General features: G+C 44.3%; 1 protein-coding gene across 1 annotated transcript in view; it reads left to right on the top strand.

Annotated features, from left to right (window-relative positions):
• LOC128535578 (peroxidasin) overlaps nt 1–27,067 on the top strand; it is a 59,091-nt gene that overhangs the window by 23,643 nt on the left and 8,381 nt on the right. The window contains exons 4-22 of the mRNA XM_053509578.1: nt 1,568–1,639; nt 3,119–3,190; nt 4,905–4,976; nt 5,303–5,472; nt 7,182–7,299; nt 7,442–7,611; nt 8,737–9,009; nt 9,369–9,485; nt 11,154–11,312; nt 12,616–12,728; nt 12,886–13,042; nt 13,949–14,057; nt 17,012–17,169; nt 17,863–19,366; nt 19,452–19,586; nt 19,747–19,955; nt 20,999–21,113; nt 21,654–21,780; nt 22,619–22,732. Coding sequence (XP_053365553.1) covers nt 1,568–1,639; nt 3,119–3,190; nt 4,905–4,976; nt 5,303–5,472; nt 7,182–7,299; nt 7,442–7,611; nt 8,737–9,009; nt 9,369–9,485; nt 11,154–11,312; nt 12,616–12,728; nt 12,886–13,042; nt 13,949–14,057; nt 17,012–17,169; nt 17,863–19,366; nt 19,452–19,586; nt 19,747–19,955; nt 20,999–21,113; nt 21,654–21,780; nt 22,619–22,732 — 3,964 coding nt within the window. The remainder of the gene's footprint in view (nt 1–1,567; nt 1,640–3,118; nt 3,191–4,904; nt 4,977–5,302; nt 5,473–7,181; nt 7,300–7,441; nt 7,612–8,736; nt 9,010–9,368; nt 9,486–11,153; nt 11,313–12,615; nt 12,729–12,885; nt 13,043–13,948; nt 14,058–17,011; nt 17,170–17,862; nt 19,367–19,451; nt 19,587–19,746; nt 19,956–20,998; nt 21,114–21,653; nt 21,781–22,618; nt 22,733–27,067) is intronic.

Here is a 27,067-nt window from a genome sequence, read left to right as displayed (position 1 = left end):
AATGGTGCAGTTTGCTTAGAAATAGAGTAATATAATCACATAATTACAAGAAGCGCCTTTTGCACAAGCTGCAGTTGAATTGTTCTCAGCAGACAGGACAAAGTGTGTTTTACAAAGTGTGTTTTACAAAGTGTGTTTTACAAAGTGTGTTTTCTTCACTCAGTCAGTTTTTTAAAAATATTTTAAATGTCACTACAGTTTGGTCTAAAAATCCAACCCAACCTTTAAAATCATTTTCCTGTTATTACTTCTGATGTCATTTTGCGCTCCTCTAAACACAGCTTTAATGCTACAGACAGGTCTTGACTCCGAGTAACCCCATGACTCAGTCTGAGACAATAGCACAAACACATGACCTCTGCTATAAAGGTTTACCTCCAATGGTCTTGAAATGACTCTTAAATTGAGTGTTTAAGACTTAAGGATCCTGCGGGTGAATCTGATTAGTGCCAAGCGTGACAACATGACATCTCAACATGACGTCTCTGGACCGGGCATTAGAGTACATTTCCACATTCCTGTATTTTAAAAATAGAAAACAGGGATGATCGGTAGGGCTGGGTTTAACTTTCATGCAGTTGATATAAATAAGTGGATTTTACTTCTAGTTGAGGGTCTGGGCCACTTACTTGGTCGTCCAAATGGAAATTAAGCCTGACTTGCTGCAGGTTCTGAATATTCACTTCCTCCACACTGGATGAAAATGTGTGTGTAGTTCAGAGTGCGCCCCCTGCAGGGTTATAAAGACACGGTGACATTTTACTGCCTCAACGTCTTTAAAGGCTCAGAACCCGACTCGACAGCGAGCGCGCTGGACCTCTAACGTGTGCGATTTTTAATACTCGTGGCCGATCGATCGTTTCATCTCTATAATAAATGTAAAAACTTTTTAAATATATATTTATATATCTTATAAAGTCAGTGTGGAGTCATACGATGCACAGAAAAGAGTCATGATTCATAACTGAACCGCTTTTCTCTCCAATCTCTATATGGCGGTGTATAAAAGTGTGATTTGCTTCTTTCTTGTCTATAATGAATGTTGGTGGAGCCCTTCAGTGTCTCTCAGCGTTTTTATTTGTCTGACCGAACACTCCGAGCAGTTAGCCTGAGACGTGTTGTCAAGTCATTTGTGTAAAATCTCCACCTGAGCTTCCAGAGCTTTGTGTTATTTAGCCAAACTCTGACTGACGGAACCCGCGGTCCCTGGAGGGGAGAGTCTCAGTACTGAGTTCCTGTTTCCCACGATGCATCTCTGCCTCACCAACACCAAACTCCCATCCTCCTGCGTGCACTCGCCCCTTCACATCCCACTCTGATGGATAAACCAGACCACTTCAGTCCCAGACAACACATCGTCCTGTCAGATCACAGCCCTCTGCTAAACACTAAACACACACATTTCTACAGACAGCATGTCCTCGTGTATAAATATTAACATTTCAGCAATGCATGTTGCAGTCAAAACATGTGACTTTTAGGTGAATTATGTAATTATATAATTTATTTCCTTACGTTAGATGATACTCCTAACCTGACTGTAACTAACATGTTTATTTCTTCAAAGCTATTTGTACAAGAATGAAATCCAGTCGATAGACCGACAAGCATTCAAGGGACTCGTCTCTCTGGAACAGCTGTAAGTGAGGTTTTTATCTCTTCTCTTATTAGTCTCCACTCGTGTCCTCTTTCAGTTTAAATCGATCGGCTTCTGCAGTGATTAGACGACTCACGCTCAGCTCTCGCGTCGCACTAAAGCCTCAGTAACGACATACAGGTGACGTGTGGCGAGCGGTTTTTGCAACATTAACCCCGTGACCCCGTATCTCTGGATCGCAGATGTTGAGATGTGACTGAACAGAAGCAGCGAAACTGTCCGAGTGACCAGCAGCAGTTCTGCAGTGAGAAGAACGATACGTCTATTAACATATTTAAATGAGGGGGTTTTATTACTATTTAAATATCAATAAAAATAAATAGGGGTAAATAATGATAAAAAAGAAAAAAGTCCATCAGCTATAAAAAAGGAAAACACTGAAAAAACTCTAAATTATTAAGACATAGTTAAAGTCATTAAACTAACTTAGTGTTTAACATAAGAAAGCTTCCCGTTAGTGATGATCTAACTCAAATTCTTCAGTTCAATTCAACTTTTGGGTGAATAGGGAGTGCTGATTCCTCAGAGGGGTAAAACGCAGCCCGTCTGCGTCAGCTCACAGATGCCCTCTGCCATCCCACCTACCGCGGGGGCACGGCGCGGGGCGAAGGCCTTCTGTTGTGCCTGGGGGGCAGAACCACATATTTTAACTCCGTGATGATCGAGGCTTTCTGACCGTGTGTTTATAGTATCATTACTTTTCCCAGCAAAACAAAAGTCTCTGTAACCTCAAATATGTGTGAGAAAGTCAGAAATCATAACTAAACAACCTATTTTGCAGTTGCCCGAGTGTTGGTATCATGTTTTCAGCTCGGTTTGATTAGATAATGACAAACCCAAGCATGCATGATTAAAAAAAAGCACATAGTCAGTGGGTTCTTTTTGCTTTGTCAGATAAAATTGGTTTCGGGAGCTTTAAGAAGAAAAAAAAGCAACAAAACCAAATAGCTGGCGTTTATGGATCGAGGACTGAAATGACCTAAACGTCCGTTGGGCTGCTGTTTAGGATTTAAAAGCGGTATTTTAGTTTTATTTTTGCTAATTGGCTTTCACATCTAAGCCTTTATTAAATTCCATCTACGTCACTGAATATTTTTGAAGAAAGTAACAGACGTGAATAATTTATTTGTCTTGCCTGTCTGGCACAGAAACAAACTGGATTCGAATGAGTGAATTAGATATGAAATTTGCCAGGCTTATAGTTACAAAAGTGTACAATCCATCGAGCCGAGCGGCCGCTTCAGAGTCCATTTTCTGGTGGAAGTCTCGAGAATCGTAGAGGGAAAACTCTCCCAAATCTAGTGTGTTACTGTTAAACCACATGGCGATCAAATTGAATATTTCTGTTGAGAATAAAATTGAAAGGCATTTGGAATCCTGAAGCAGAAATAGAAGAGCAAAATTCCTGTAATAAATAAATGTACAATTTTTATATGATGTCTCTTCTTGTTTTTCTTACAGATATCTCCATTTTAACAACATCGAAGCGTTAGAACCCGAGTCCTTCACTCACTTGCCCAAACTGGAACGGCTGTAAGTCCCTCCAGGATATCATCTCTCTGATATTCCTGCTTTAGGATCCATTAACTGCACCATGTTTCAACAGTTTCTAAGTCTTTGGACTGCAGATCAAAGCAGCATGTAGATGAGTGTCATCTAACACACTATGTAAACTTTATTTATGATAATAGTCAGCATGTTGATTATTTTGAAACTACAATGCGCTGGTGGAATGAAAAGCAGATAAAGTCTCCAGCGTGACATGGGAGCGGGTTTATGTGCAGAAATTCCTGTAGAACTTGGAGTGATGATTCGTTAAATTATTCTATGATTATCCAGTTTCACTTTTTTTAGTAAGTAGAATCAGTGATGCAGAGACTTACAGTATCTCTGGGACTGGTCTCACGTCACCCCAGGATTAAACATGAGCCAGACTTGTAGTAGAATAATATTATATATAATAATGTAAATCTGCTTCACACTCTTAGACTTTATACCAGACGCTTGGAGTTTTCTTAGCTGCTCCGATTCCTTTATTTCACCTCCGTTTATGGGGTGACGTGCTGGAATCCAGCTTTCTTTTCCAGTTCCAATGAGAACAGGATGAAGGAGCCACCTGGGTTCACACAAAGAGAGAGAGAGAGGGAGAGAGAGAGAGAGGGAGAGAGGGAGAAAGGGAGAGAGAGGGAGAGAGAGGGAGAGGGGGGGGAGAGAGAGGGAGAGAGGGGGAGAGAGAGGGAGAGAGAGAGAGAGGGGGAGAGAGGGAGAGGGAGAGAGAGAGGGGGAGAGAGGGAGAGAGAGAGAGAGGGGGAGAGAGGGAGAGAGAGGGAGAGGGGGAGAGAGGGAGAGAGAGAGGGGGAGGGAGAGAGAGAGGGGGAGAGAGGGAGAGAGAGAGAGAGAGGGGGAGAGAGAGGGAGAGGGGGAGGGAGAGAGAGAGAGAGAGGGAGAGAGGGGGAGAGAGGGAGAGAGAGGGAGAGAGAGAGAGAGGGGAGAGAGGGAGAGAGAGAGAGAGGGAGAGAGAGGGAGAGAGAGGGAGAAAGGGAGAGGGAGAGAGAGGGAGAGAGAGGGAGAGAGAGCGTTAAAGCTCCCAGGTGCAGGAAGTGCTTATAAAGCTGCCACACAGGACAAATCAGTCTAGGGTTTCTTCTCAGACATGTTAGAATGGAATATTTTTCTAGGTTAGTGTGTCCGTGGGACTCTCGCCAGACAGGAAGTGGAAGTGTCTCTCAGCTCAGCTCGCGCTTAATGGAAGATGGCATTCTTTCTCATAATGCAGTGAGCCTGGTCATCTGTTTTTAATACTGCTGAATGATTGATGATGGATGCTGTTTGAAGTTCCAGAACATGTTTGGTAAAGAGCGGAGCCATGATTACACAAACTCTGGGAAAGAAGTTGTAATATTTCCTGTATAAAATAACAGCGTCTCGGAGGAATGGCCTTTCAGGGAGCATATGGTCGCTCCAAGTACTGCGTGGACGAGTTTTAGACCAACTTGTGTTCTTTGCATTACTTTAAATGTTACACAAGAGTCTGGGAGTATTTTCTCTCCTGCAGGGCCGAGTGTAAAATATCCTGTAAATACTTGAATGTGTTTCCTGGAGCAGCCGAACGCTGGCAGTGTTTATCTCTAATCATTTATATTTAATGTAAAATTCCACCCTGTTGTTTTGTGTCTATGGATGAAGTGAGATGATTCCAGTCGATTCTTACCTCCATGTTCATTGTTTGTCTTTTTGCCTTTGACAGGTTTTTGCACAACAACAGAATAACACACCTTTCACTGGGGACTTTCTCCCATCTGCAGTCCATGAAGAGACTGTGAGTCCTCAGAGAGAACACACACGAGAGGAGACGCGGCGCAGAGCCGTCTCATAGTCTTACAGTCTTACACTGTGTTAGTGGACAAACTGACAGCTCCATTCGTCTCATTCTGATCTCAGGATCACGACCTGAGAGATTCGACGAGAACAGAATGAGTCGATGTTAAGATTATGAAAGGATACTTGAATTTTTAGTTGTTGTTGATTTACATCATTAGAGTGGTTGCATGTTTATATTACATTTTGATATATAAATTTTATATACATTAGGTAGTAAAATGCATTGGACAGGACTTTAAATACAATCTGTGTGTCCTTGTTTAGGCGTCTCGACTCAAACACACTGAATTGTGATTGTGAGCTGTTGTGGCTGGCAGACCTGCTGAAGCAGTACGCCGAGTCTGGCAATGCCCAGGCTGCTGCCACGTGTGAACACCCCAACCGCCTGCAGGGCCGATCTGTGGCCACTTTAACTGCAGAGGAGCTCAACTGTGGTAAGACTGACACCGATACCAGTTCACTCACACGGTCATCCTGCCGGACCATCATGTGGCGTCGACCTGATCATAAAGTCATTCAGTCCCATCAGAACATCAGAATGAGGAATAAAGTGAACTCGGTCTCGAGATTGTGGCCTGGTGTGTGTGTGTGTGTGTGTGGCCTGCAATGAATTGCCACGCCATTCAGGACGTACCCCACCTTGTCCTGGGATTAGACCCCATGCCCTCTGCGACTCTACACAGATGTGCAGTACAGGCGTTGGATGGATGAATATTATTAATCAAATAAATGTAGCGTTTTTTTTGTTTGTTTTTTACACCAATTAGTAACGAGGCAGTAAAGTGACGGATCCGGTACGTCTGTTCCTCAGTACTGAACCACACGATGTCCACCTGCTTCAGTTTGATGTGCAAAATTAGAAAAACTGTTAACGGCTAATCCTGGATTGAAGTTGTGTGTTTGTGTATTATAATAAAAGTCTATGTTTACCATTGATGGACGTAAACTGTACAGCAGATTGTTAACGTTTCAACTATTCCCATTTAAAAGTGAGACTGAGCAGTTTTAGATGAAGTGGTATCCACACACACTCGTCCGAGTCGTGCCCTGAGTGGCAGCACCGCGTTCCTCACTAGCATAAACGCGCGGTTAAGAGTGGCTCTCCAGATGTAACGCTGTGAATGTATTTATCCTCCTCCACATTGAATGTTCTGCCAGAGTGAGTCCTGGGTCAGATGGAACACCCTGAGTCTCAGCAGCTGGTAAATAAATAAGGGGGGGGTGGGGGGGTAGCAGGGGGGTGGGGGGTGTAGCAGGGGGTGGGGGGCGGCGCTCAGCGGTAAAACACACCAGACGTTCTCGGATCGCTCCGATGTGGGCGGACCTGGGCTCATTGTTCCTCACAGCAAGTTCCTTCTTGTTCCATGTGAAGCGACCTGGAACGCTCCGCTGCTTTCTCTTACAGTATGTAACCCACCGAGCTATAAGTACACGGCAGCTGCCTATAGACTACAAAGGAGCCACAAACTCCCTCGGCTAATTTGCCAGCAGCGTGCCCAGGCCTGTTGGTGTAAACCATCTCCTAACGCACTGGAATGTCTCACGCTTTCTTCTCTGGAGCGATACACGTCGAGCCCCAGCAGCTGTAGAAACACGGCTCATCCCCATGTGGCGCTGCCACTCGACTGCATGTGGTGTGGAATGGTGGCAGTTTGAGTGGCGCTGGAAAACACGCCTATAATTATCATGTCAGAAAGTGTTAATGAGGCAAGCAGGGGTGTGTGGTGCAGGACGGCAAGTGGACACGAACACACAACTGACTGCTTTGTGTTTCAGCGTGTGTGTGTGTGTGTGTGTGTGTGTGTAACATGGCAGAATGCGTGTACTCTCCTGACTTATTGGTGTTTAGGTCACATGAGAATGAAGTTCTGTTCCCGTATGCCCCGTCCCTCTCTGACTCGGGAACGTAAACGTGTTAAATCTCTCCAGTTGGTTTAATGAATGTGAAATGCAGTAAAGGACTGAAGGAAATCTTTCTTTTAATTGTCGAGATGTTTAAATGAACAGAAGTTGTTCTGTCTCCATCACACTAACTCAGCTCCAGTAACATCACTCTGTGTGTGTTTTTTCTTTTCCCGCACCGACGCACCCCCCCCCCCTCCTCCTCCTCCTCCTCCCCCACTTCTGCTCGACGTGACTGTAGAGGTTCCTCGTATCACGTCCGAGCCACGGGATGTAGACGTGACCTCAGGGAACACTGTGTACTTCATGTGCAGGGCAGAGGGCAACCCCAAACCCCAGATCATCTGGCTGAGGAACAAGTGAGAGCAACTTCTAATCTAAAGAATAACAAGTACATTACAGCTAGAAGTTTATATTTATGAGTTTATATTTCAGTTTGCTCATTGTTTACAGAGCTACAATTTACACAGATGAATTTGTCGACTCTGTTTGTTTTTATAGCAACGCCCTTAACATGCAAGATGACTCGCGTCTAAATCTTCTGGAAGACGGGACGCTGATGATTCAGGACACCAGGGAGACGGACCAGGGCGTGTACCAGTGCATGGCCAAGAACGTGGCCGGAGAGGTCAAAACAGGAGAGGTCACGCTGCGCTACTTTGGCACGTCATGTAAGTCTCATACTTTCATATTGAACATCTCAGGAACAAAATACAGACTTTGTGAGAATTTACTGTTATAATAAAATGTGTCCATCACTGTAATGTTTTATTTTTAATGTAATTAAAATTCTTGGACCTCTGTGGATCTTCTCATAACAGGGTGTGTTTTAGATGAATGATTTGCTCAATTTACAATTAGACTAAAGATCTGATAATACGGTGGATTTTTTAAACTAACTCTGATGTGAACTTTACAGACACTGCTTTTGCAGGACGGTTGGAGGTTGATGGGAATTAAAACAGGAATATTTCTCCCTTTTTCCTGGAAAAAGTTCAATATGGAATTCAAAATAATTCAGTTCAGAATATTCTAAACATTCTTCAAATTAACAACTATTTTTTAAATGTTAGTAAAATGTTGGTTTGGTTCTCAATCATTTTTACAGTACATGCCAGTTGTGATTTAGAAAACACATATTCTCCCCAAATGAATCGTGCATCAGCAGTTGTACCTCTCAGGTGTCTTCAGTGAACTTTATATGCACTTAATACAGAATAGCAGAAAAAAACTTTTTTTTTTTTTAAAGTAATAATTATCATTTGCTCAGTGCGGCAGGGCGACTTAGTGTTCAGGACAATCAAGGTTGGGGATTCGAACCTCACCTCTGCACTGTGTGTGTAGTTCGCTGTGTTTTGCTGGTTCCACTACATGAATGCAGATGTCCTGTTAATTAGAAACGTTTTAATAAACTTTGGTCCTGATTTTTTATGAACTTTAATGGCTTCCTCATCGTCTTTACCCCCTCTGGTCTGACTAACAATCTAATGACGTGGCTCGTTTTAGACACAAACACAATGTTGAAAAGCATTTAAAGATGAATTGTGAGAGCAGTATGCATCAAATTTAAAACAGATGTTCCTCATCTGTTCAGAATCCACAGCGTCAGTCAGAAGTGGTGAAAAAAAACCCACTTTGAATCGCCTTTTTATATTCATAAACTAATAAACTCACATTTAAGTTGTTCGATGTAAAACGTCCATTGTTCTTCCTTCCTTCCGTTGTCTTTGGCTTGTCGTTCTTCCAGCACGGGGACGACTGAGCAGTGTGTTTGTCCTCTGTGTGATCCTCTGCAGCTCGGCCTAGTTTTGTGATCCAGCCCCAGAACACGGAGGTGCTGGTGGGAGAGAGCGTGACTCTGGAGTGCAGCGCCGCGGGACAGCCTCACCCCCGCGTGACGTGGACGAGAGCAGACCGCAGCCCTCTACCCAGCGATCCTCGCGTCAGCATCACACCCTCAGGAGGACTTTACATCCAGAATGTCCACCAGGAGGACGGGGGCCAGTACACCTGCTACGCCAGCAATAATGTGGACACCATCCACGCCACTGCACACATCATAGTGCAAGGTTAGAGAGGGGAAGAGGAGCGATCTGAGAGTACTGCACACACACACCGTCAATACCAATTACTGCACAATCAATACTCATTCAATAACAAATGGTTAATGAGACTCAGTAGCATGATGCGGGAAAGTTGTCTTTACTCTAGATAGGACTTAAACAGTTTTAATAAGGAGTAATTAGACCTTCTTTGTTAAAGTTTCTCTGAAGTCCCATGCCTCATTGGAAACATATAAGACAACAAGATAAAAGAAAACAGCAAAGAGCAAAGGTTCAGTTCTGTTTATTCTCACACTTCTAAAACTAAAGCTCTCTGACTCTGACTATAAATCAGTTGCACCTCTCTGTATGTGTTCCTCACGCAGCTGTTCCTCAGTTCACAGTCACCCCGCAGGACCAGACGGTGTTAGAAGGTCACACGGTGGATTTCCTCTGTGAAGCTACAGGCAACCCTCAGCCCTTCATAGCCTGGACGCGCAGCGGTGAGACCATTTAATGGACCTACGCTTCATCCTTTATCTGCTTTATGTCTTCATTTATTTATTTATTTAAAATACAGTTTTCACACTTTTTCATCTTACGTTTACATTTAGTTATCGTCGCCCTTATCCAGAGCGACTTACATTATTATATCATTATACACCTGAGCAGTTGAGGGTTAGGGGCCTCGCTCCAGGGCCCAACAGGGACAACTTAGTGGTTGTGGGATTTAAACCCCGGGCCTTTCAAACCGTAGTCCTTAACCACTGAGCTACACCTCATGTAACTCAGGACTAAGTCTAAAAGAAACTGCTATATAAATATGATGTTTGGATTATCTTTTTTCAGATTTTTGTAAGAAGAAGTTTAAAGTGTCATTTTGGATGTAATAGTTAAAGAAAGTAAAAAAGTAATTATTCAGTGAAAAGTAGTGGATGAGAATCACATACACCGTCTGCCAAAAATATGCACCACCTGGGTTTAACGAAACTAATTGTTAAGACGCTTCCATTAAATAATTACTAGTATTAAGGAAGTCGTATCCTGTGGGTGTGGCCAAGATAAGGGTGTGTGTATCAGTCTAATGGTATAAGGGTATAAGGGTCTAATGGTATAAGGGTAGTGATGAGTCCAGACTGAGCCTATCCCAGAGTGATGGGCGTGTCAGGGTGAGAAGGGAAGGACATGATAAAATAAACTAGAAATCTGTCATCCATTCATAATTAAATAGTTGATCCAATCTTCAAACGGAGAAGCACCATCACTTACTATACACTATATATATACACTATACTATATAATCAATGATCGTCCCAGCTATAATAATAATAATAATAATAATAATAATAATAATAATATCAATAATAATAATACAACTCTGAATAAACCATTCTGTATATTTTAAGATGTTCCCTGTAGAGTCAGTGCTAGTCAGAGTTCAATCATAGTCTGCAAAAAGTTATGTTATTTTTGTTAATACTCTAGTCCAGACCATTAGACCATGGGACTCTAACAGTGTCTGTCGGATATGAATTTCAGACATTGAGACTAAAACCCAAGTGTGCAAACCTGAGTAATTGAGTAATCATTACTGAAAGATCACTACCCTTCTGTTAGGATTGATTCTGTTTTCTGTCTCCATGTGAAGGTCCATGTGTCTCTCACACCGCTCACCGTCCTGCTCATCAGGACCGGTTCTGGATCCACTCTCATGTTGACCAGACTGCAGCATTACTAAAGATAAATAAATAAATAAATGAATGTTTGGTATAAAAAAATAATAAATAAGTGTGTAGATGCAGGTTAGGCTAGTTGGCGTTCCCGGATCGCCCGTAGTGTGTGAATGTGTAGATGATGAGTGAGTGAGATAGATACATACATATACATACACACATACACACTTCCATAAATTTTCTATGTTCAATCAAAACATAATTTTTACATTTAAAACATACATACATATGATCTTTTCTGAAGTAACTTTTTTTAAACTTGGTATATGTTTTGTGTTATTGATAAATATGGTCAATAATTATGCAACAAAATGTTAAGCATTTTATGGATCATTCAACATATTTGTCTTAATTGTTCCAAAGTAACATCTGGTTTACTGACTCTCTGAGAAACAGCATAACTTATGCTCATGAAAACTTTTCTTGTTGCAATCCCAGGGAGTCCTCTCCATGTTGATGGACGCCACGCTGTCCTGTCCACCGGCACACTGCGTATCTCTCGAGTGGCGCCTCATGACCAGGGTCAGTACGAGTGCCAGGCTGTTAACCCTGTTGGATCTGTTAGAGCAGCCGTGCAACTTAACATCCAACAGAGAGGTGAGATTTCCTCCAGCATCTCAATAACCCGTGTTTATATTTCTGTTAAATGTGTTTTCAGTGTAATTCTATTCAAGTAAAGAGTCTGTCTGTGCGCCGACTCGGTGTACACGGTGACATCATCGCGAGTCCTCATGAGAATAAGTGACCAAGCAGTGATGAGAGATCAGAGTGAAAACACTATAAATATCTACACTGATCGGTTTGGGAGAAATTCTGCTTGTGTTTCCTTCGTGTTTCCCGTAATCGTGCAGACTATGTGCAGTAGTCGTTTACATACAGAGGAGGCGGTGATTACAGCGACAATGTCTCCATAAAGCCTCAGTGACAGACATGTGGCAGGGCGCTGTGTGAGGCTTAAACCAGCTCTTAAGTGAAATTACAGGCTTAAGGGAAACTCAGGAAAGCGCACGGCTCTGTAATTCCCACATGTTTTCTGTGTAGTAACTGTTGTTAACACGAACATCAAAGTGCGGCTGCGTGATGCCGCCTTCATACACACGCGAGTCCAAGTGAAGTTTCCGAGTCCTCGAGGTGGGGTTTCCACCAGGCAGGTAGGGAGAAGGAGGAAGAGGGAGAAGAAGGAAGAGGGAGAAGGAGGAAGAGGGAGAAGGAGGAGGAGGGAGAAGGAGGAAGAGGGAGAAGGAGGAGGAGGGAGAAGGAGGAAGAGGGAGAAGGAGGAGGAGGGAGAAGGAGGAGGAGGGAGAAGGAGGAAGAGGGAGAAGGAGGAGGAGGGAGAAGGAGGAGGAGGGAGAAGGAGGAGGAGGGAGAAGGAGGATGAGGGAGAAGGAGGAGGAGGGAGAAGGAGGAGGAGGGAGAAGGAGGAGGAGGGAGAAGGAGGAGGAGGGAGAAGGAGGAGGAGGGAGAAGGAGGCAGAGGGAGAAGGAGGAGGAGGGAGAAGGAGGAAGAGGGAGAAGGAGGAGGAGGGAGAAGGAGGAGGAGGGAGAAGGAGGAGGAGGGAGAAGGAGGAAGAGGGAGAAGGAGGAGGAGGGAGAAGGAGGAGGAGGGAGAAGGAGGAAGAGGGTGAAGGAGGAAGAGGGAGAAGGAGGAAGAGGGTGAAGGAGGAAGAGGGTGAAGGAGGAGGAGGAGGGAGAAGGAGGAGGAGGGAGAAGGAGGAAGAGGGAGAAGGAGGAAGGAGGATTTATTTGTTGTATAATAATGAGATGGAGTCACATGATGTTCTGTGTAACTCACAGTCCTGTTATAATGAGCTTTTTCACATCGTGTACCTTTTTAAACCTGCCCATGCTTTGCTGCGACGCCTTCGCACTATAAATATTAACACGTGTTTTTAAATCATCAGTGACGCCTGTTTTCACCAATGCTCCGAGGGACATGACCGTAGAGTCCGGTAATGACGCCCAGATTCCGTGCAGCGCTCATGGAGAACCCTCGCCTGTCATCACCTGGAACAAGGTGACCTCTGACCCCTCTGCTGCACCACTGCCGTGTATTTTTGTCCAACGCTCTCTCTCTCCTTCTATCTTGTTTCTCACTGTTGTCTCTGTGTCTCTGTCTGTCTGTGTCTCTGTCTGTGTCTCTGTCTGTCTGTGTCTCTGTCTGTGATGTGCAGGACGGTGTTCAGGTGACAGAGAGTGGGAAGTTTCACATTAACCCTGACGGTTATCTGGAGGTGAATGATGTGGGTCTTGCTGATGCCGGGCGTTATGAGTGTGTTGCTCGTAACTCTATCGGATACTTATCGGTTAGCATGGTGCTAACTGTACAAGGTATGAAAAGAATCATCTGTGTTCTTCTGATTTTTCTAAACTGGAGACTCTTTCTTCAGTTCTCCTGTGGATCTTTATTCTTGAACATTATGATTGGGTGTGACGCTGCAGGATCCTCTGGTGGTTCAGTACATTCAGGTGGTCAGCTAACTTCATTTTATTGCCCCATAACGTTACTGAGTCTAGACCTGAGTAACTGATCAACCCCAGATCATAACACTGTCTCCAGAGGCTTGTACAGTGGACACTATGCATGATGGGAGCATCGCTTCATGTCCTTCCCTTCTCACCCTGACACGCCCATCACTCTGGAATAGACTCAGTCTGGACTCATCAGGTCACATGACCTTTTTCCATCACTCCAAAGTCCAGTCTTTATGATCCCTAGCTCTGTAACTGAAGACTTTTTTTGAGTGTGTGTGTGTGTGTGTGTGTGTGTGTGTGTGTGTGTGTGTAAATGCTCTAACTTTAACTAGTAAACATGTCTTCTGTTTCTCCTCTGGTTTTTAAAATCTCCTTAGTTCTTTTCTTTGCTTGACGCAGCCCAATAATTTAACATTTCTGAAATGTCAAAAAAAAAAAAGTTTACCAGCCAGTGTATTTCAGAAATGTTCAGAAATATAAACCAGCCTTGAGATTTAAAGTGTTCTATTGCTTTTATCAAAAGCACTCTTGGATGAACTTCTGCCTTTAGACAGGTGCTGTTATAAATATTTTAGTGTTTGATATTTTTCAGGATGTAGCTCAGGCGGCGTTAATCATTCGAAAGCATTTATTACATCAAACACATGAAGAACCTCCGGGTCTAGACATCAGTTCTGTCTCTGGCTCAGCTAACAGGGAGTAGTTTTCCGTGTGAAGCGGTTTCTTATCTCGGCTCATGACGTCTCTGCTTTCCTTCCGCAGTACCGCAGGTGAGCAGAGAGGGAGATCCGTTCGTCTCGACGTCTCTCGAGGAGGCCATCCGTAGTGTGGACAGCGCCATAGACTCCACCAGGAGGCACCTCTTCGACGGGTGAGCACGGCATCCTCACCCACATCTCACCACACGGGCATACGGAAACACTTCTGACTCTCGGGAGTCGAGCTTATGTAATGCTGGAGGAATGTCTCTTGGCTCAGAGACGGTCTCGGTGTTATGTTAGGAGAGCTGGAGTTTAAACTCTGTCAGCTGTTGGATTGCACATGCTGTGTGTCAAAAGGCAATGCCAGCCTGTTCAGGAACATGTGCAGTGTGTGTGTGTGTGTGTGCGTTTCTCAGGATATGATTGCTGAAGGGGTCTTTAGCTCATTTATTGGAAAAATAGCTGCCAGAGAGAGAAACTGCCAAAAATCTAAACAATATGAAGACATTGAGAACTCGAGAGTTACACAAGAGAAATCAGAAACGATCCTGAGATGTCCCGGGGGACGGACCCTGGCCTGGAAGACATCAGACCTGATTTCATCACCATCGTCACTGGGGTGTAAACCCCTGGCTTCACCATGGTGTAATGTGATTCTTACCACAAAGCTTTTTAAGGAGAAAGTTGATTCATATTATGATAAAATATTCTTTTGTTTCATAAAGTAATGATTTAATATTTATAGGAGACATACTGGGCAATATATTGACTTCTCAGTCATTTGTAGATATTCAGTTGGGTCTTTTGTGTGCATGTGTGTGTGTGTCCGTGTGTGTGTGCATGTGTGTGTGCATGTGTGTGTGTGTGTGTGCATGTGTGTGTGCATGCGTGTGTGCGTGCGTGCGTGTGTGTCCGTGTGTGTGTGCATGTGTGTGTGTGCATGTGTGTGTGTGCATGTGTGTGTGCATGTGTGTGTGTGCATGTGTGTGTCTCCGTGTGTGTGTCTCCGTGTGTGTGTCTCCGTGTGTGTGTCCATGTGTGTGTCTCCATGTGTGTGTGCGTGTGTTTCTGTGTGTTTCTGTGTGTGTGCGTTTCTGTTTGTGCGCTTGTGTGTGCATCTGTGCGCGTGTGTATGTGCGCGTGTGTGTGTGTGTGTGTGTGTGCAGTTCTAGCACTTTAAGGCATGAAAGAAGTGTTGGGGGATATTTCAGCTGGAGCATTAACACACACACACACACACACACACACACACACACACACACACACAGAAACACACACATTTGGGGCAACTGAGTTATGTTTACTTGTTAGATAGAATAAATAAATAAATAAATATCATTTTACAGTACAGATGTGTATCAGCTGATACTGAGGGCTTTGATATCAGGATTATATTAAAAAATGTCTTGCTCTGTGTGTGTGTTAATACACTGCAGTACGTAATAGTGTATTGTGTCGTTATACAACATGGCAGTAATGGAGCTGAAGTTCAGTTAAATCTCTATAAACTGTAAGTGAGGTTAAGATGTGGAGCATCACAGGGTCGAGACATACGTCTTCTTGTTCTTTTAAGATTTTTTTTTATTATTATTATTTCTTTCTTTTTTTTTACACCATCCAGAGCTTTTTGGGGCTCAAGAACGAATGGACATTTGCAGGCAGGTTGGATTCTGCTGCCATTAGGATGCCTGAGAGTCTGAGCCCCGGGCGGGGACATGAGATTCCCTTTATTCTAAAATCATTGTGTGGTGCACTCGGGTGGCGATGGTGCAGGGTGCTTGGACCCGCTTATCATTGCTCTCAACTATATTTTTTATTTATTTAATTGAGTTTTTATTCGTTTTTTTATTTTTTGTTTACTCCACCTAAATGTCCAGATTTAGCTTGCTTTCTAAACTTCCATGTTCTTTTGCAGATTGTTTTGTGTCTCTGTCCTGAGTTCGGCTGTTCCGCTGTGACTTCACCGTTTCTCCTCTTCTGTTTATATTAATGCTGCAGTCTGAACATACTCGCGTCTGTAGTTATGGTTAATAATAAGCAAATGATTTTATGTGCTGTTTAACGCACAGCGCGGTGGTGTGGTGGTTAGCACTGTCGCTTTGCACCTCCAGGGTTCAGGTTCGATTCCCAGCCAGGTTCGATTCTCGCCTCTGTGCGCATGGAGTTTGCATGTTCTCCCTGTACTTGGTGGGTTTCCTCCAGGTTCTCCGGTTTCCTCCCACAGTCCAAAGACCTACAGGTTAGGCTAATTGGTGTTCCCAAGTTGCCTGTAGAGTGTGTGTGTACAGTAGCTCTGCCGTGTCACAATCTGTCAGACGGACCGACCTTCTCTCTGCTGAAAGAGCGACTCAACACTCACTCATTCCCGTCAACTTTAATCTAATAAGGACTTGTGAATTATCTCGAGGTTTGGTATTCTCCATTTTCCTGGCTGAGATCTCGGTCTGTGTTCCAGTTCAAGGGAGAGAATCGTTCGGTCTGACAGACACGTGAACCGCTCGGTGCTCCCACCGTGTGCCATAAGGATTAGTGAGTTTTATTAGCGCTGTTTCACTTTTATTCCCCCGTACGGGACTCCTCTTACTGATAAGTGTAAAGTAAAGCGCGGTGAAGTTATTGGGGCTGTGTTCATGTGACTCTATTGTAGAGAATATATATTTATACATTTTAGATTATATGCTATAATATGAGGTATTTTAGTATTTTTGTAGAAAAAGAGTTCATTATACATTTTAATAAATTTCCGAAAACTGAACAAATTTTCCATTCTTTCTTATAAAGAGTCAATTTTCCAATGATTTCCTTTAAAGGTAGGATCGATTGCCAGAGTGCCTTCAGATCCATAAACTGATACAACATTCTGTGCTTCCCCCAAAATCTGGATTATTTTAGTATTTGGCACATTTTTTTTATCCAATATAACCTACAGTTGAGATGCGATACAACTCGAGCAGATTTTCTGTCCTGAAATTTGAACTAATAATCTTCCAGTGGTTGGTACTAAATCTAAGCCAGTTATCCATCCATGTCCATCATACTGTTGCATATTTATATTGATATAACGCTATAATGATATCTTTGTTCATATATAACACATGCGCGTCTGGATTTTTATTTTACGCAGCTCGCCTCGCACTCCCGGTGAGCTGCTGGCGTTGTTCCGCTACCCTCGTGACCCTTACACGGTGGAACAGGCCAGAGCCGGAGAGATCTTTGAGCAAACTCTTCTCCTTATCCAGCGGCACGTCAACCAGGGCCTGATGGTGGACACCAATGGGACAGGTATCTCATAGTCTTTACACACCTTTACACTTCTGTTAGCACATTAATAAGAATGGTAGGTCTGGGTGTCTGGTAGGTCTGTCATTTTTTTTGACTTCAGGTTAAAGGCTTTTAATCTTCACATAGATTCAGTGGCATTTAAATAAGTCTATAGTCCAAAATTATTATCCCCATAAAAAGTCAGATAGAACTTTATATTTCTTGACTTGTCTTCTAGTTTATCCATGACTTTATGGCAAATCAAATGCCGGCTTGTGTTTAAGAGTAAGGCAGTTTAGGGAGCGGCTCCCATATGAGCCTCGCTGGCACTCTGGCTCTTTGCATTGCCAAGGTTAGACCCTGATGTTTTTACAGCTTGATGTCGTCACACTGTGCTCTAACTGACATTAGGCCTGTTTGATGAGCAGCTAAAGCCATGTACAATTGTTTTCCTTTTATATTAAATGCATTGCTTTATGGTGTACAAGCAGAATAAAGCTACGAGGAAAAGGTAAAAGAAAATATAAGATAGTTAGACTGATAAAAGGGTTTGCAGCCTTGATTGATTTATGTGGTTTCGGTTACGTCTATATGATTTGCTGTGTTTATTTGTTCAGATTAACACATATTCCAAGAATAAAATCAGATTTTTCCTGCCATTGGCACTTCAGTAAGCATTGCTCCTGCTAAATGTTTACTCGAACCCTCTTTCAGCTTTCCGTTACAATGACCTCGTGTCGCCGCGATTCTTGGATACGATCGCAAACCTTTCCGGCTGCACGGCTCACCGCCGCTACAACAACTGCTCCGATATCTGTTTTCATCAAAAATACCGCAGCCATGACGGCACGTGCAACAACCTGCAGCACCCCATGTGGGGCGCCTCGCTCACTGCCTTCGAACGGCTGTTAAAGTCCGTCTACGACAACGGCTTCAACTTGCCACGCGGTGCCACAGAGAGACGACACAATGGCTTCCCTCTGCCTCTGCCCCGCCTCGTTTCCACCACCATGATAGGCACTGAAACGATCACGCCTGACGACAGGTACACACACATGCTCATGCAGTGGGGCCAGTTCCTGGATCATGACCTAGACTCCACCGTAGTGTCACTCAGTCAGTCCCGTTTCTCAGATGGCCAGCTGTGTACGTCAGTCTGTACCAACGACCCACCCTGCTTCCCTGTCATGTTCCCGCCTAACGATCCACGGCAGCGCCGGAGTGGAGCCCGTTGCATGTTCTTTGTTCGCTCGAGCCCGGTGTGCGGCAGTGGAATGACATCACTGCTCATGAACTCCGTCTACCCTCGCGAGCAGATGAACCAGCTGACGTCCTACATCGATGCCTCCAATGTGTACGGCAGCTCGCATCACGAATCGGAGGAGATCAGAGACCTGGCAGGGCACCGGGGCATGCTGCGGCAGGGCATTGTACAGCGCACGGGAAAGCCGCTCCTCCCCTTCGCCAGCGGGCCGCCCACAGAGTGCATGCGTGACGAGAACGAGAGCCCCATCCCGTGCTTCCTGGCCGGGGATCACCGTGCCAACGAGCAGTTGGGTCTCACAGCCATGCACACGGTGTGGTTCCGTGAGCATAACCGCATCGCCAGGGAGCTGCTGCGCCTCAATCCACACTGGGATGGAGACACCATCTACCACGAGGCACGCAAGATAGTGGGTGCGCAGATGCAGCACATAACCTACAACCACTGGCTGCCCAAAATACTCGGTGAAGCAGGCATGAGGATGATGGGCAGCTACCGCGGCTACGACCCCAACGTCAATGCGGGGATCTTTAATGCATTCGCCACCGCCGCTTTCCGCTTTGGCCACACCCTCATCAATCCCATTTTATATCGATTAGATGAAAACTTCCAGCCCATCCAGCAGGGACACATCGCTCTGCACAAGGCTTTCTTCTCTCCCTTCCGCATTGTGAACGAGGGGGGCATCGACCCGCTGCTGCGTGGGCTGTTCGGAGTGGCGGGAAAGATGCGAGTGACCACACAGATGCTGAACACAGACCTGACGGAGCGCCTCTTCTCCATGGCCCACGCTGTGGCACTGGACCTCGCTGCCATGAACATCCAAAGAGGGCGTGATCATGGCATCCCTCCCTATAACGACTACAGAGTCTTCTGCAATCTCACATCCGCGCAGACGTTTGATGACCTGAGGAATGAAATTCGCAGCCCCACTGTTCGCGAGAAGCTTCAGAGGTAAAGGCCTGATGAATTGAGTCGTACAGCTCCATAGTGTAATATTAATTGGTATTGTTTTGTAATTAATATCACCTGACTGCAGGCTCTATGGCACTCCGCTGAACGTTGATCTGTTCCCTGCTTTGATGGCGGAGGATCTTGTTCCTGGAAGCAGACTGGGGCCGACCCTCATGTGTCTGCTGGCCACGCAATTTAAGCGGGTGCGAGACGGTGACAGGTACACTGACGTTTTAACCACTGGACAGTCTGTTATTTCAGCGTTCCAGTATCCAGTTTGGTTCTAGAATGTAGGCATTAAATAAATCAAACTTGTGTCCAGACTTTTGACTGGTACTGTACACACTTGCTGTGTTTCTGTGTGTTGATTTTTTTCCCAGGTTTTGGTACGAGAACCCCGGAGTGTTCAGTCCGGCTCAGTTGACTCAGCTGAAGCAGGCGTCTCTTACCCGCGTGCTGTGTGACAACGGCGACAACATCACCCGCGTTCAGCCGGACGTCTTCACCGTGGCGGAGTTTCCACACGGGTATGGGAGCTGTGAGGACGTGCCCAAGATCGACCTGCGGATGTGGCAGGACTGCTGTGAAGGTGAGTCCAGGGACGAGATTATAATCTTTAATAAACTCGGTCTGCACCGGCACGCGTGTGTGATCATCTAGTCTCCTTACAGCGCTGCTCTTAGACACTTTTAATGCATATTTGCACAGTCATTTTTCTGATTTACACTAAATTTCTATATTTTCTATATTTTTCTATATTGTACAGAATGTCTTTATTTGTACAGAACATTTTTATTTTTATCCTAGTTACATTTTTTTTCTATTGTATTGCTTTTTTATTCATATTTATTTCTTATCTATAGTCTTTTATTTTAAGGTCACTGGCGGTCGTCTGAGCGCTTCACTGCATATCGTACTGGGTATGACTGTGTTCGTGACAAATAAACTTCGAATTTAAATTTGCTGTCTAATTAAAATGATTCAGGTTATGTTTAAATCGCTTTTGTTTGGAATCTCACTAAAAAAAATACATTCTTGTGAGAGCAGAGACGCCGATGTGTCCGTCAGTGATGCAGTAATGATAATGTTGTAGGGTTCCTGTATAATCCACTCATTTCTTTCGAAATCATACACTACCTTCTCCTGAATCCTCCACCTATTGTTTACATTATACTGATGGACATTTTTTACTTTACGTGATGTTCATTTTATAGTTCTGAAATATAATAAAATGTAAATAGTAAGGAAAGAAAGAGAATATTTATGAATCATCCATGTGTGTAGTTGTTGTTGAGCTGAATCGTTATCTCAGGTCTGGTTCTCTGTACGACTGGACGCACTGACCTGCTGGTGTGGATCTTACAGAAGGGGAGGAGATTGAGCATCAACTTTTAGATTGAACGCAGTTTAATTACACATAATTTGGGAAGTGAATATTAAAATAGATATGAATTAGTATCGAGCTCTGGCTAAACCCTGACTAATGATTTTTAGAGGAATTTAAGATCTGGTGTTTCCCTTTAATTTCACAGCCAGTTTTACATCATCACACTTTGTTTTATTGCTTTTTTTCTGCATAAAAGCAGCGTTGATGGGTTTTTTTCTAAAGTGCAACTCTGATGAAATCCACAGACTGTCGCACCAAAGGTCAGTTCAACGCCCTGTCCTACCACTTCAGAGGTCGCAGGTCAGTGGATCAGAGCTACGCAGAGGAGAATCCGTCTAGACAGCTGCAGGATGATCACAGGTCCGTCTCATGCCTAAATTTACTTTAAGAAATTTACCTGTTACTGTGAATAAACTTGAAGAAATGTTATGGGCCCCCAAGTGGTGCTAGGTCTAGAGAGAGCTGATTGGCCGAGCTCTCCCAGTGGGGAGGGATGAGAGGTACTCGCGCTACAGCCAATCAGGCGCTGTGTTAGCGCGGCTAACGCTTTCCTCCGAGTGTGTTACTCGCCCCTAATGATGCGTGAGCAAGCAGTTCGAAAAGATGCGGTCGGCTGACGTCACGTGGTTTGGAGGAAATGCGTGATAGTCTTCGGCCCTCCCGACTGAGTGGTAGTAGTAGCCTTAATGTGTGAGCCCCCCCTAGTGACGGGGAGGAATTGGCCACGACTAAATTGGGGGGGAAGGGGGGGGAAAAATCCAAAAATAAATAAATAAATAAATAAATGTTATGAAATATACATTCCAATCAGCTTAAACATTCTGAAATCTATCTGATATTAACCATATCTAATATAGTTTAAACTAAACTTATTATCCCATATTTATCCTTTGCTTTTAGCCATATTGATGATAAAACTGTTGGAAATGAGACGCTTTCCTCCAAGTCAAACACTGAACCTCCAGTAAACGACTTCCAGGACTTTGTAGTGGACATGCAGAAGACTATCACTAGTTTACGGAAGCAGGTGAGAGTTTATAAACAGACAGATGGTCTGTACTGTAAGTAAACCTTTAAACCCCTTAATGATGCAGCCTTCACTGTACAACTACAGTTCTTGTTTTTTTTCTGCAAACACCTTAAAAATTTACAACTTCTTTAAAACTTCTACTTTTGCCTTATAATATTCTGTAAGATATTAATGATCTGAATAAATGTTCTTCTTCTTTTAAAAGCCTAAATACAATAACGCCGAGTGTAAACGTATCTGACTCACTGAGCAGCACTGGATTTATGAAAAAACATTCCTAGTTTGTACTAAAGTCTACACACATTCTGCGTTATATCAGCACTAAGGCAGGGTGCCAACCTAATTCCCGCAGAAATCAGACCATTAGCAGGTTTAGTAGAGCGGGAAAATGACCAAACTTCTCAGGACTCCGTCTCTCCGGGCCTGCACCCGTGCACTAGAGAGTCGACGAGATGACGAGTTTGGACTGAAACAGAATCAGGATCAGATAGCTCTGTGCGTTGGAAGATTTGAAGCTGAGTTTCAGTGCTGTGGGCGAATCCACATTTCAAACACATGGCTTCAATTAAAGCATCAGCAAGAGAAAGAGTGGATTGTGTAACTTACATCACAGCCTTGAACTTCAGAAACATGAATCTAAAGGACACGCATGGAGATGTGTGCTGTCTTTGCTTTTCTGTCCTTTAAGTTAAAGTTAAATGAGTTACAGATGGTTTTGCTGCTTTAAGCTGAAACACTAACAAGGCGTCATTTTCCCAGTTTTTTAGCAGCACTGATTGATTCGGAGACGCGAAAAGACCATGACTTGTACTTTCTGCTATTTTCTGTCCTGCAGATTAAGAGACTAGAAGCCCGTCTGAGTAAGACAGACTGCACTGATGAGGAAGGGAAACAGCGGGGGAACAGAGACGCCTGGAAGAAAGATTCCTGCACCACATGCGAGTGCAGAGTACGTACTCTCTGTCCATTTCTCGGTCTCTGTCTCTCTCTCCATTTATAACAAGACTGAGGATTTAATATAACATTCTTGTTCAGTTTTTTTTTTTTTTAAATAGGGTCAGTCACCCTGTCTTATGTGTCCCTGTTTACATGCAACTTAAAACCCTGACGTCTAATATGACAAACAGGATATGAAATGTCGGCCGCTGCACATGGTGTGCTCAAATACAGGAATTACATCAGGAATGAAGCGTGACAGGTCATGTTGTAATAGGAAAAGGGATAATAAACAGGATCAGGAATACTGCCAGTAACGTGCTACCATCTCCAAGGGGATTATATTTCCATAACTGCAGGTTCTGTGCCAACCCTCTCACACACTTTAATGTGCATGACCAGGCCTACATTTAACTGTTCATCATTTAACCCATTAGTTTGTGCTGCGACAGCTATCAAGAGTTTGTTCTTTAACAGCTTAGAGAAATGTGTTTAAACCAAAGAAATATTAATTCTTTTTAAAAGTTCTCCAAATTCATTTGAGTTAAGCTGGTTGTGTGTGATGTGAATAGAAGACAACGACACTAAATCACACCAAGTGCTTATTTTGATTCGACTTTCTTCTCTACACACGGCTGATTGTGTTCCGTGCTGCTGTCAGAAAGGAAAAGGTAATAAAAGAGGAGTGAAGTCTGTGCATGTGGAGCCAGAATGTCACTGTACACCAAGCCTTTGTCTGGTTTGTTCTCACACCAGCCTGGCATCAGTAGTGCTGTGTGTGTGTGTGTGTGTGTGTGTGTGTGTGGGTGTGTGTGGGTGTGTGTGGGTGTGTGTGGTGGGAGGGGGTTGGGTATCGTGTGTCTCTCTGGTAAACACACTCTTTTTCTCATTACCTTCATGTCCCGAGTGGCTCTATCACTGCCAGTCCACCAGCCAAGCCCTTCACCCCCACGTGCCAACTGAGATTCCTTTCAAATGGTGGCCAAACATTTTGTAACCTTTTTCTCAAAATAACTTTTATCTCTTATCGCAAGAACAAGCAGTGATTTTGTTCGGCTTCACTTGGCTGTTAAAATGGCGAATACACCTGTCTCTCTCTCTCTGTCTCTCTCTCTCCGTCTCTCTGTCTTTCTCTCTCCCTTTCTCCCTCTGTCTCTCCCTTTGTCTCTTCCTTTCCCTGTCTGTCTCTCTCTCTCTCCGTCTACCTGTCTGTCTCTCTCTGTCTCTCTCTGTCTCTCGCTTTCTGTCTCTCTGTCTCTCTCTCTCCCTTTCTCCCTCTGTCTCTCCCTTTGTCTCTTCCTTTCCCTGTCTGTCTCTCTCTCTCTCCGTCTACCTGTCTCTCTCTCTCTGTCTCTCGCTTTCTGTCTCTCTGTCTCTCTCTCTCCCTTTCTCCCTCTGTCTCTCCCTTTGTCTCTTCCTTTCCCTGTCTGTCTCTCTCTCTCTCCGTCTACCTGTCTGTCTCTCTCTGTCTCTCCCTCTCTCTCGCTCTCTCTCTCTCTCCCTGCGCATGCGCATGGAAGTAAGTGTGGCATGTAGTGCGCGTGAGAGAGCAATTGGCGTCTTGACAATTTTTTTTTGTTAAATTTTTCGCCATTTAATACATTTTTGGCTTTATATATATTTATCTTTGTTGTGTGAGTGCCTGTGTGTGTGTGTGTGTGTGTGTGTGCGTGTGTTGCTGGAGCATAAGAGTTTAATTTTCAATTCAATTTTATTTGTATAGCGCTTTTAGCAATTTTTAATTGCCGCAAAGCAGCTTTACACAGACAAAATAATTATTTAAGTTTGTAAAACTTAAAAATTATTTGTTTTTAACTTGCCAACACAGTGTGCGCGTGGGGTGTGTGCGCGTGGTGTGCTCGGCGAGTTTAGAGGAGTGTGTGTTAGCGGTTGGAGATGTGGTGGGACATGAGAAGATTGTCTCTGCTTTCCGCATGAACAGTGCTGTTGTCGTGTTTGTAAATAGTGCTGATAAAGCGATCAAACTTGTCCAAATGGAATCACTGTTAATAACGAACACATACTGGTTTCTCCTCTGAGCTTCCCAGCTGAGAAAATAGTTTTATCTAATGTTCCTCTCTTCCTCCCTTAAAGAAGGCATAGAAGAGCTAAATGCTGTGTTCACATTCAGAGTTAAAGACTTTGATTATAACATATTCGCCTTCTCAGACACCGATATTAAATGTTTTAAATATGATGCAATGGGACATCTTGCCCGTGCCTGTCCCGAAAGACAGAGCGACCCCGATGCCTCTGAGCGACCGGGTCAAGACGCGCCGTGCCGGCCCTGGCCTTTCCTCCTGCGACTACAGCTCGGCTGTCTGCTGAGGGACCCGGAAATACTGCTGATCCAAAGCCCAAAGAGAACGAATCCCAAGCTCAGCCTGCAACCCTAGAGTCAGCTGAAGGAACAACGTCACCAAGACCAACATGCTTAGCCAAACCGGGCCGAGGGGAGTCCACCGCGACCCAACCAGCACCGGAGAGGCTGAGCACGGCCGATAAGGTCACAGAGGGCTCGGGTGCAGCACTGGAGCTACCTGTCCTCAAGAGCTTAAATATAAATGGGGCGAGAACATATGAAAAAAGAGCTAAACTCTATGAACTATTAAAACAGAAACACATCGATGTGGCTTTACTGCAGGAGACACACAGCCACGACAAAAACGCTGCTGACTGGTCAAGAGAGTGGGACGGGCTCGCAATTCTGAGCCACAATACACCACTGAGTGTTGGAGTCGCATTGCTCTTTGCTCGCAATTTTGTACCGAACTCTTATACAGTAAAAGAATTTTCGGGAAGCTTTTAAAAGTAAAAACTTTTTATGAGAACGAAGCCTGTTTTTATTTGTGTGTAGACTCCCACCAAGGCAGTAGAGAGGATAATGTTTTTAGACAAACTAAACACATCATTAATGACTGCATTAATGGGATTTTAACTGCACAACCGACAACCTGGACAGAAACCATAAAGAACCTCACATGGCCTCCCGTAAACGCATGTGGGAGATGATGGAGGCCCAGGACTTAAGTGACATACAGTATGGAAACACTTAAACACAAAACAAAGACAGTACACCTGGGCCCATTCCGTAGATAACACACTATCTCTGGCAAGACTCTGATTTTATTGTTTTAATCATCAACAGTGATGACTGTACACTGGTGCAGTGTACAGTCAGTAGCAAAAACCTAAAACCCAAGAGTGCCTACTGGCATTTTAATACTGTACTTTTAGAAGATACCAATTTTATTGAGTCTTTTACCTATTTATGGGTCTTAAATAAAAAAAAGGAGATTTTAGCTCTCTACAGCAATGGTGGGACCTAGCTAAAGCACAAACAAAAGTTTTTTGTTACCAGTACACTCTCAATGTCACAAAAGACATTGTTAGATTAATGGAAGCTCTAGAGACCGAAATAGTGAAACTCCAGTGTTTAGAGACCACAGAAAACAGAGGAAATTTTAAAACCCTCAAAAACAAAAAAGCCATAATGAACGACCTGCTGCGCACTGCAGCACAGGGGGCGCTGGTCCGCTCACGCTTTAAACATGCTACAGAAATGGATGCAAAAAATGGACAGAAAAAAAATCATACATGCTGTGCGATCATAATCAGGGGATCTCGTATCAGAGCCCACCGAAATTCGCAAGCATACACACAGCTTCTACTTAAAGCTGTATAGTAGCTGTATAGCATTATGCAATGTACATACAATTGGACGTTTTTAACTCGAAACAAGCCGGCATCAGGAACAGGCTGAGAGCCCGTGCACACCGCACGCCTCTGCCTAGCATCCTGCTCGCCAACGTCCAGTGACTGGAGAACAAGCTCGATAACCTCAGGGCCAGAGTAAAGTTCCAGAGAGACATTCGGGACTGCAATCTCCTCTGCTTCACCAAGACATGGCTGAACCCAGCGGTGCCGGACCACGCCATCCAGCCGGCCAAGTTTTTCTCGGTTTACTGCATGGACAGGACACGGGACTCGGGGAAGTCAAGGGGAGGCGGCGTGTGTTTATTGGTAAACAGCAGCTGGTGCAACAGCACGAGCGTTGTTCCTCTTACACACTCCAGCACACCAAACCTGGAACTACTGTCCATAATGTGTCGTCCTTTTTACCTTCCTCGGTAGTTCACATCGGTCATAGTCAGGGCCGTTTATATCCCACCTCAAGCGGACGTGAACACTGCCTTATGCGAGCTGCATGACTTTTAGAACGTTTCCCGACCAGAAGCCGTGGTTGGATAAAACTCGCACCGCTGCCTATAACGCGGGACTTGCGTCAGGGGACATGGACCCGTACAAGGCTGTCATATAACGTGCGAAGGGCGGTGAAAGAAGCGAA

The sequence above is a fragment of the Clarias gariepinus genome, chromosome 13 (assembly GCF_024256425.1).
Source record: "Clarias gariepinus isolate MV-2021 ecotype Netherlands chromosome 13, CGAR_prim_01v2, whole genome shotgun sequence".
NCBI classification, from domain to species: Eukaryota; Metazoa; Chordata; class Actinopteri; order Siluriformes; family Clariidae; genus Clarias; species Clarias gariepinus.
This window is presented reverse-complemented; position numbering and strand designations above follow the sequence as displayed.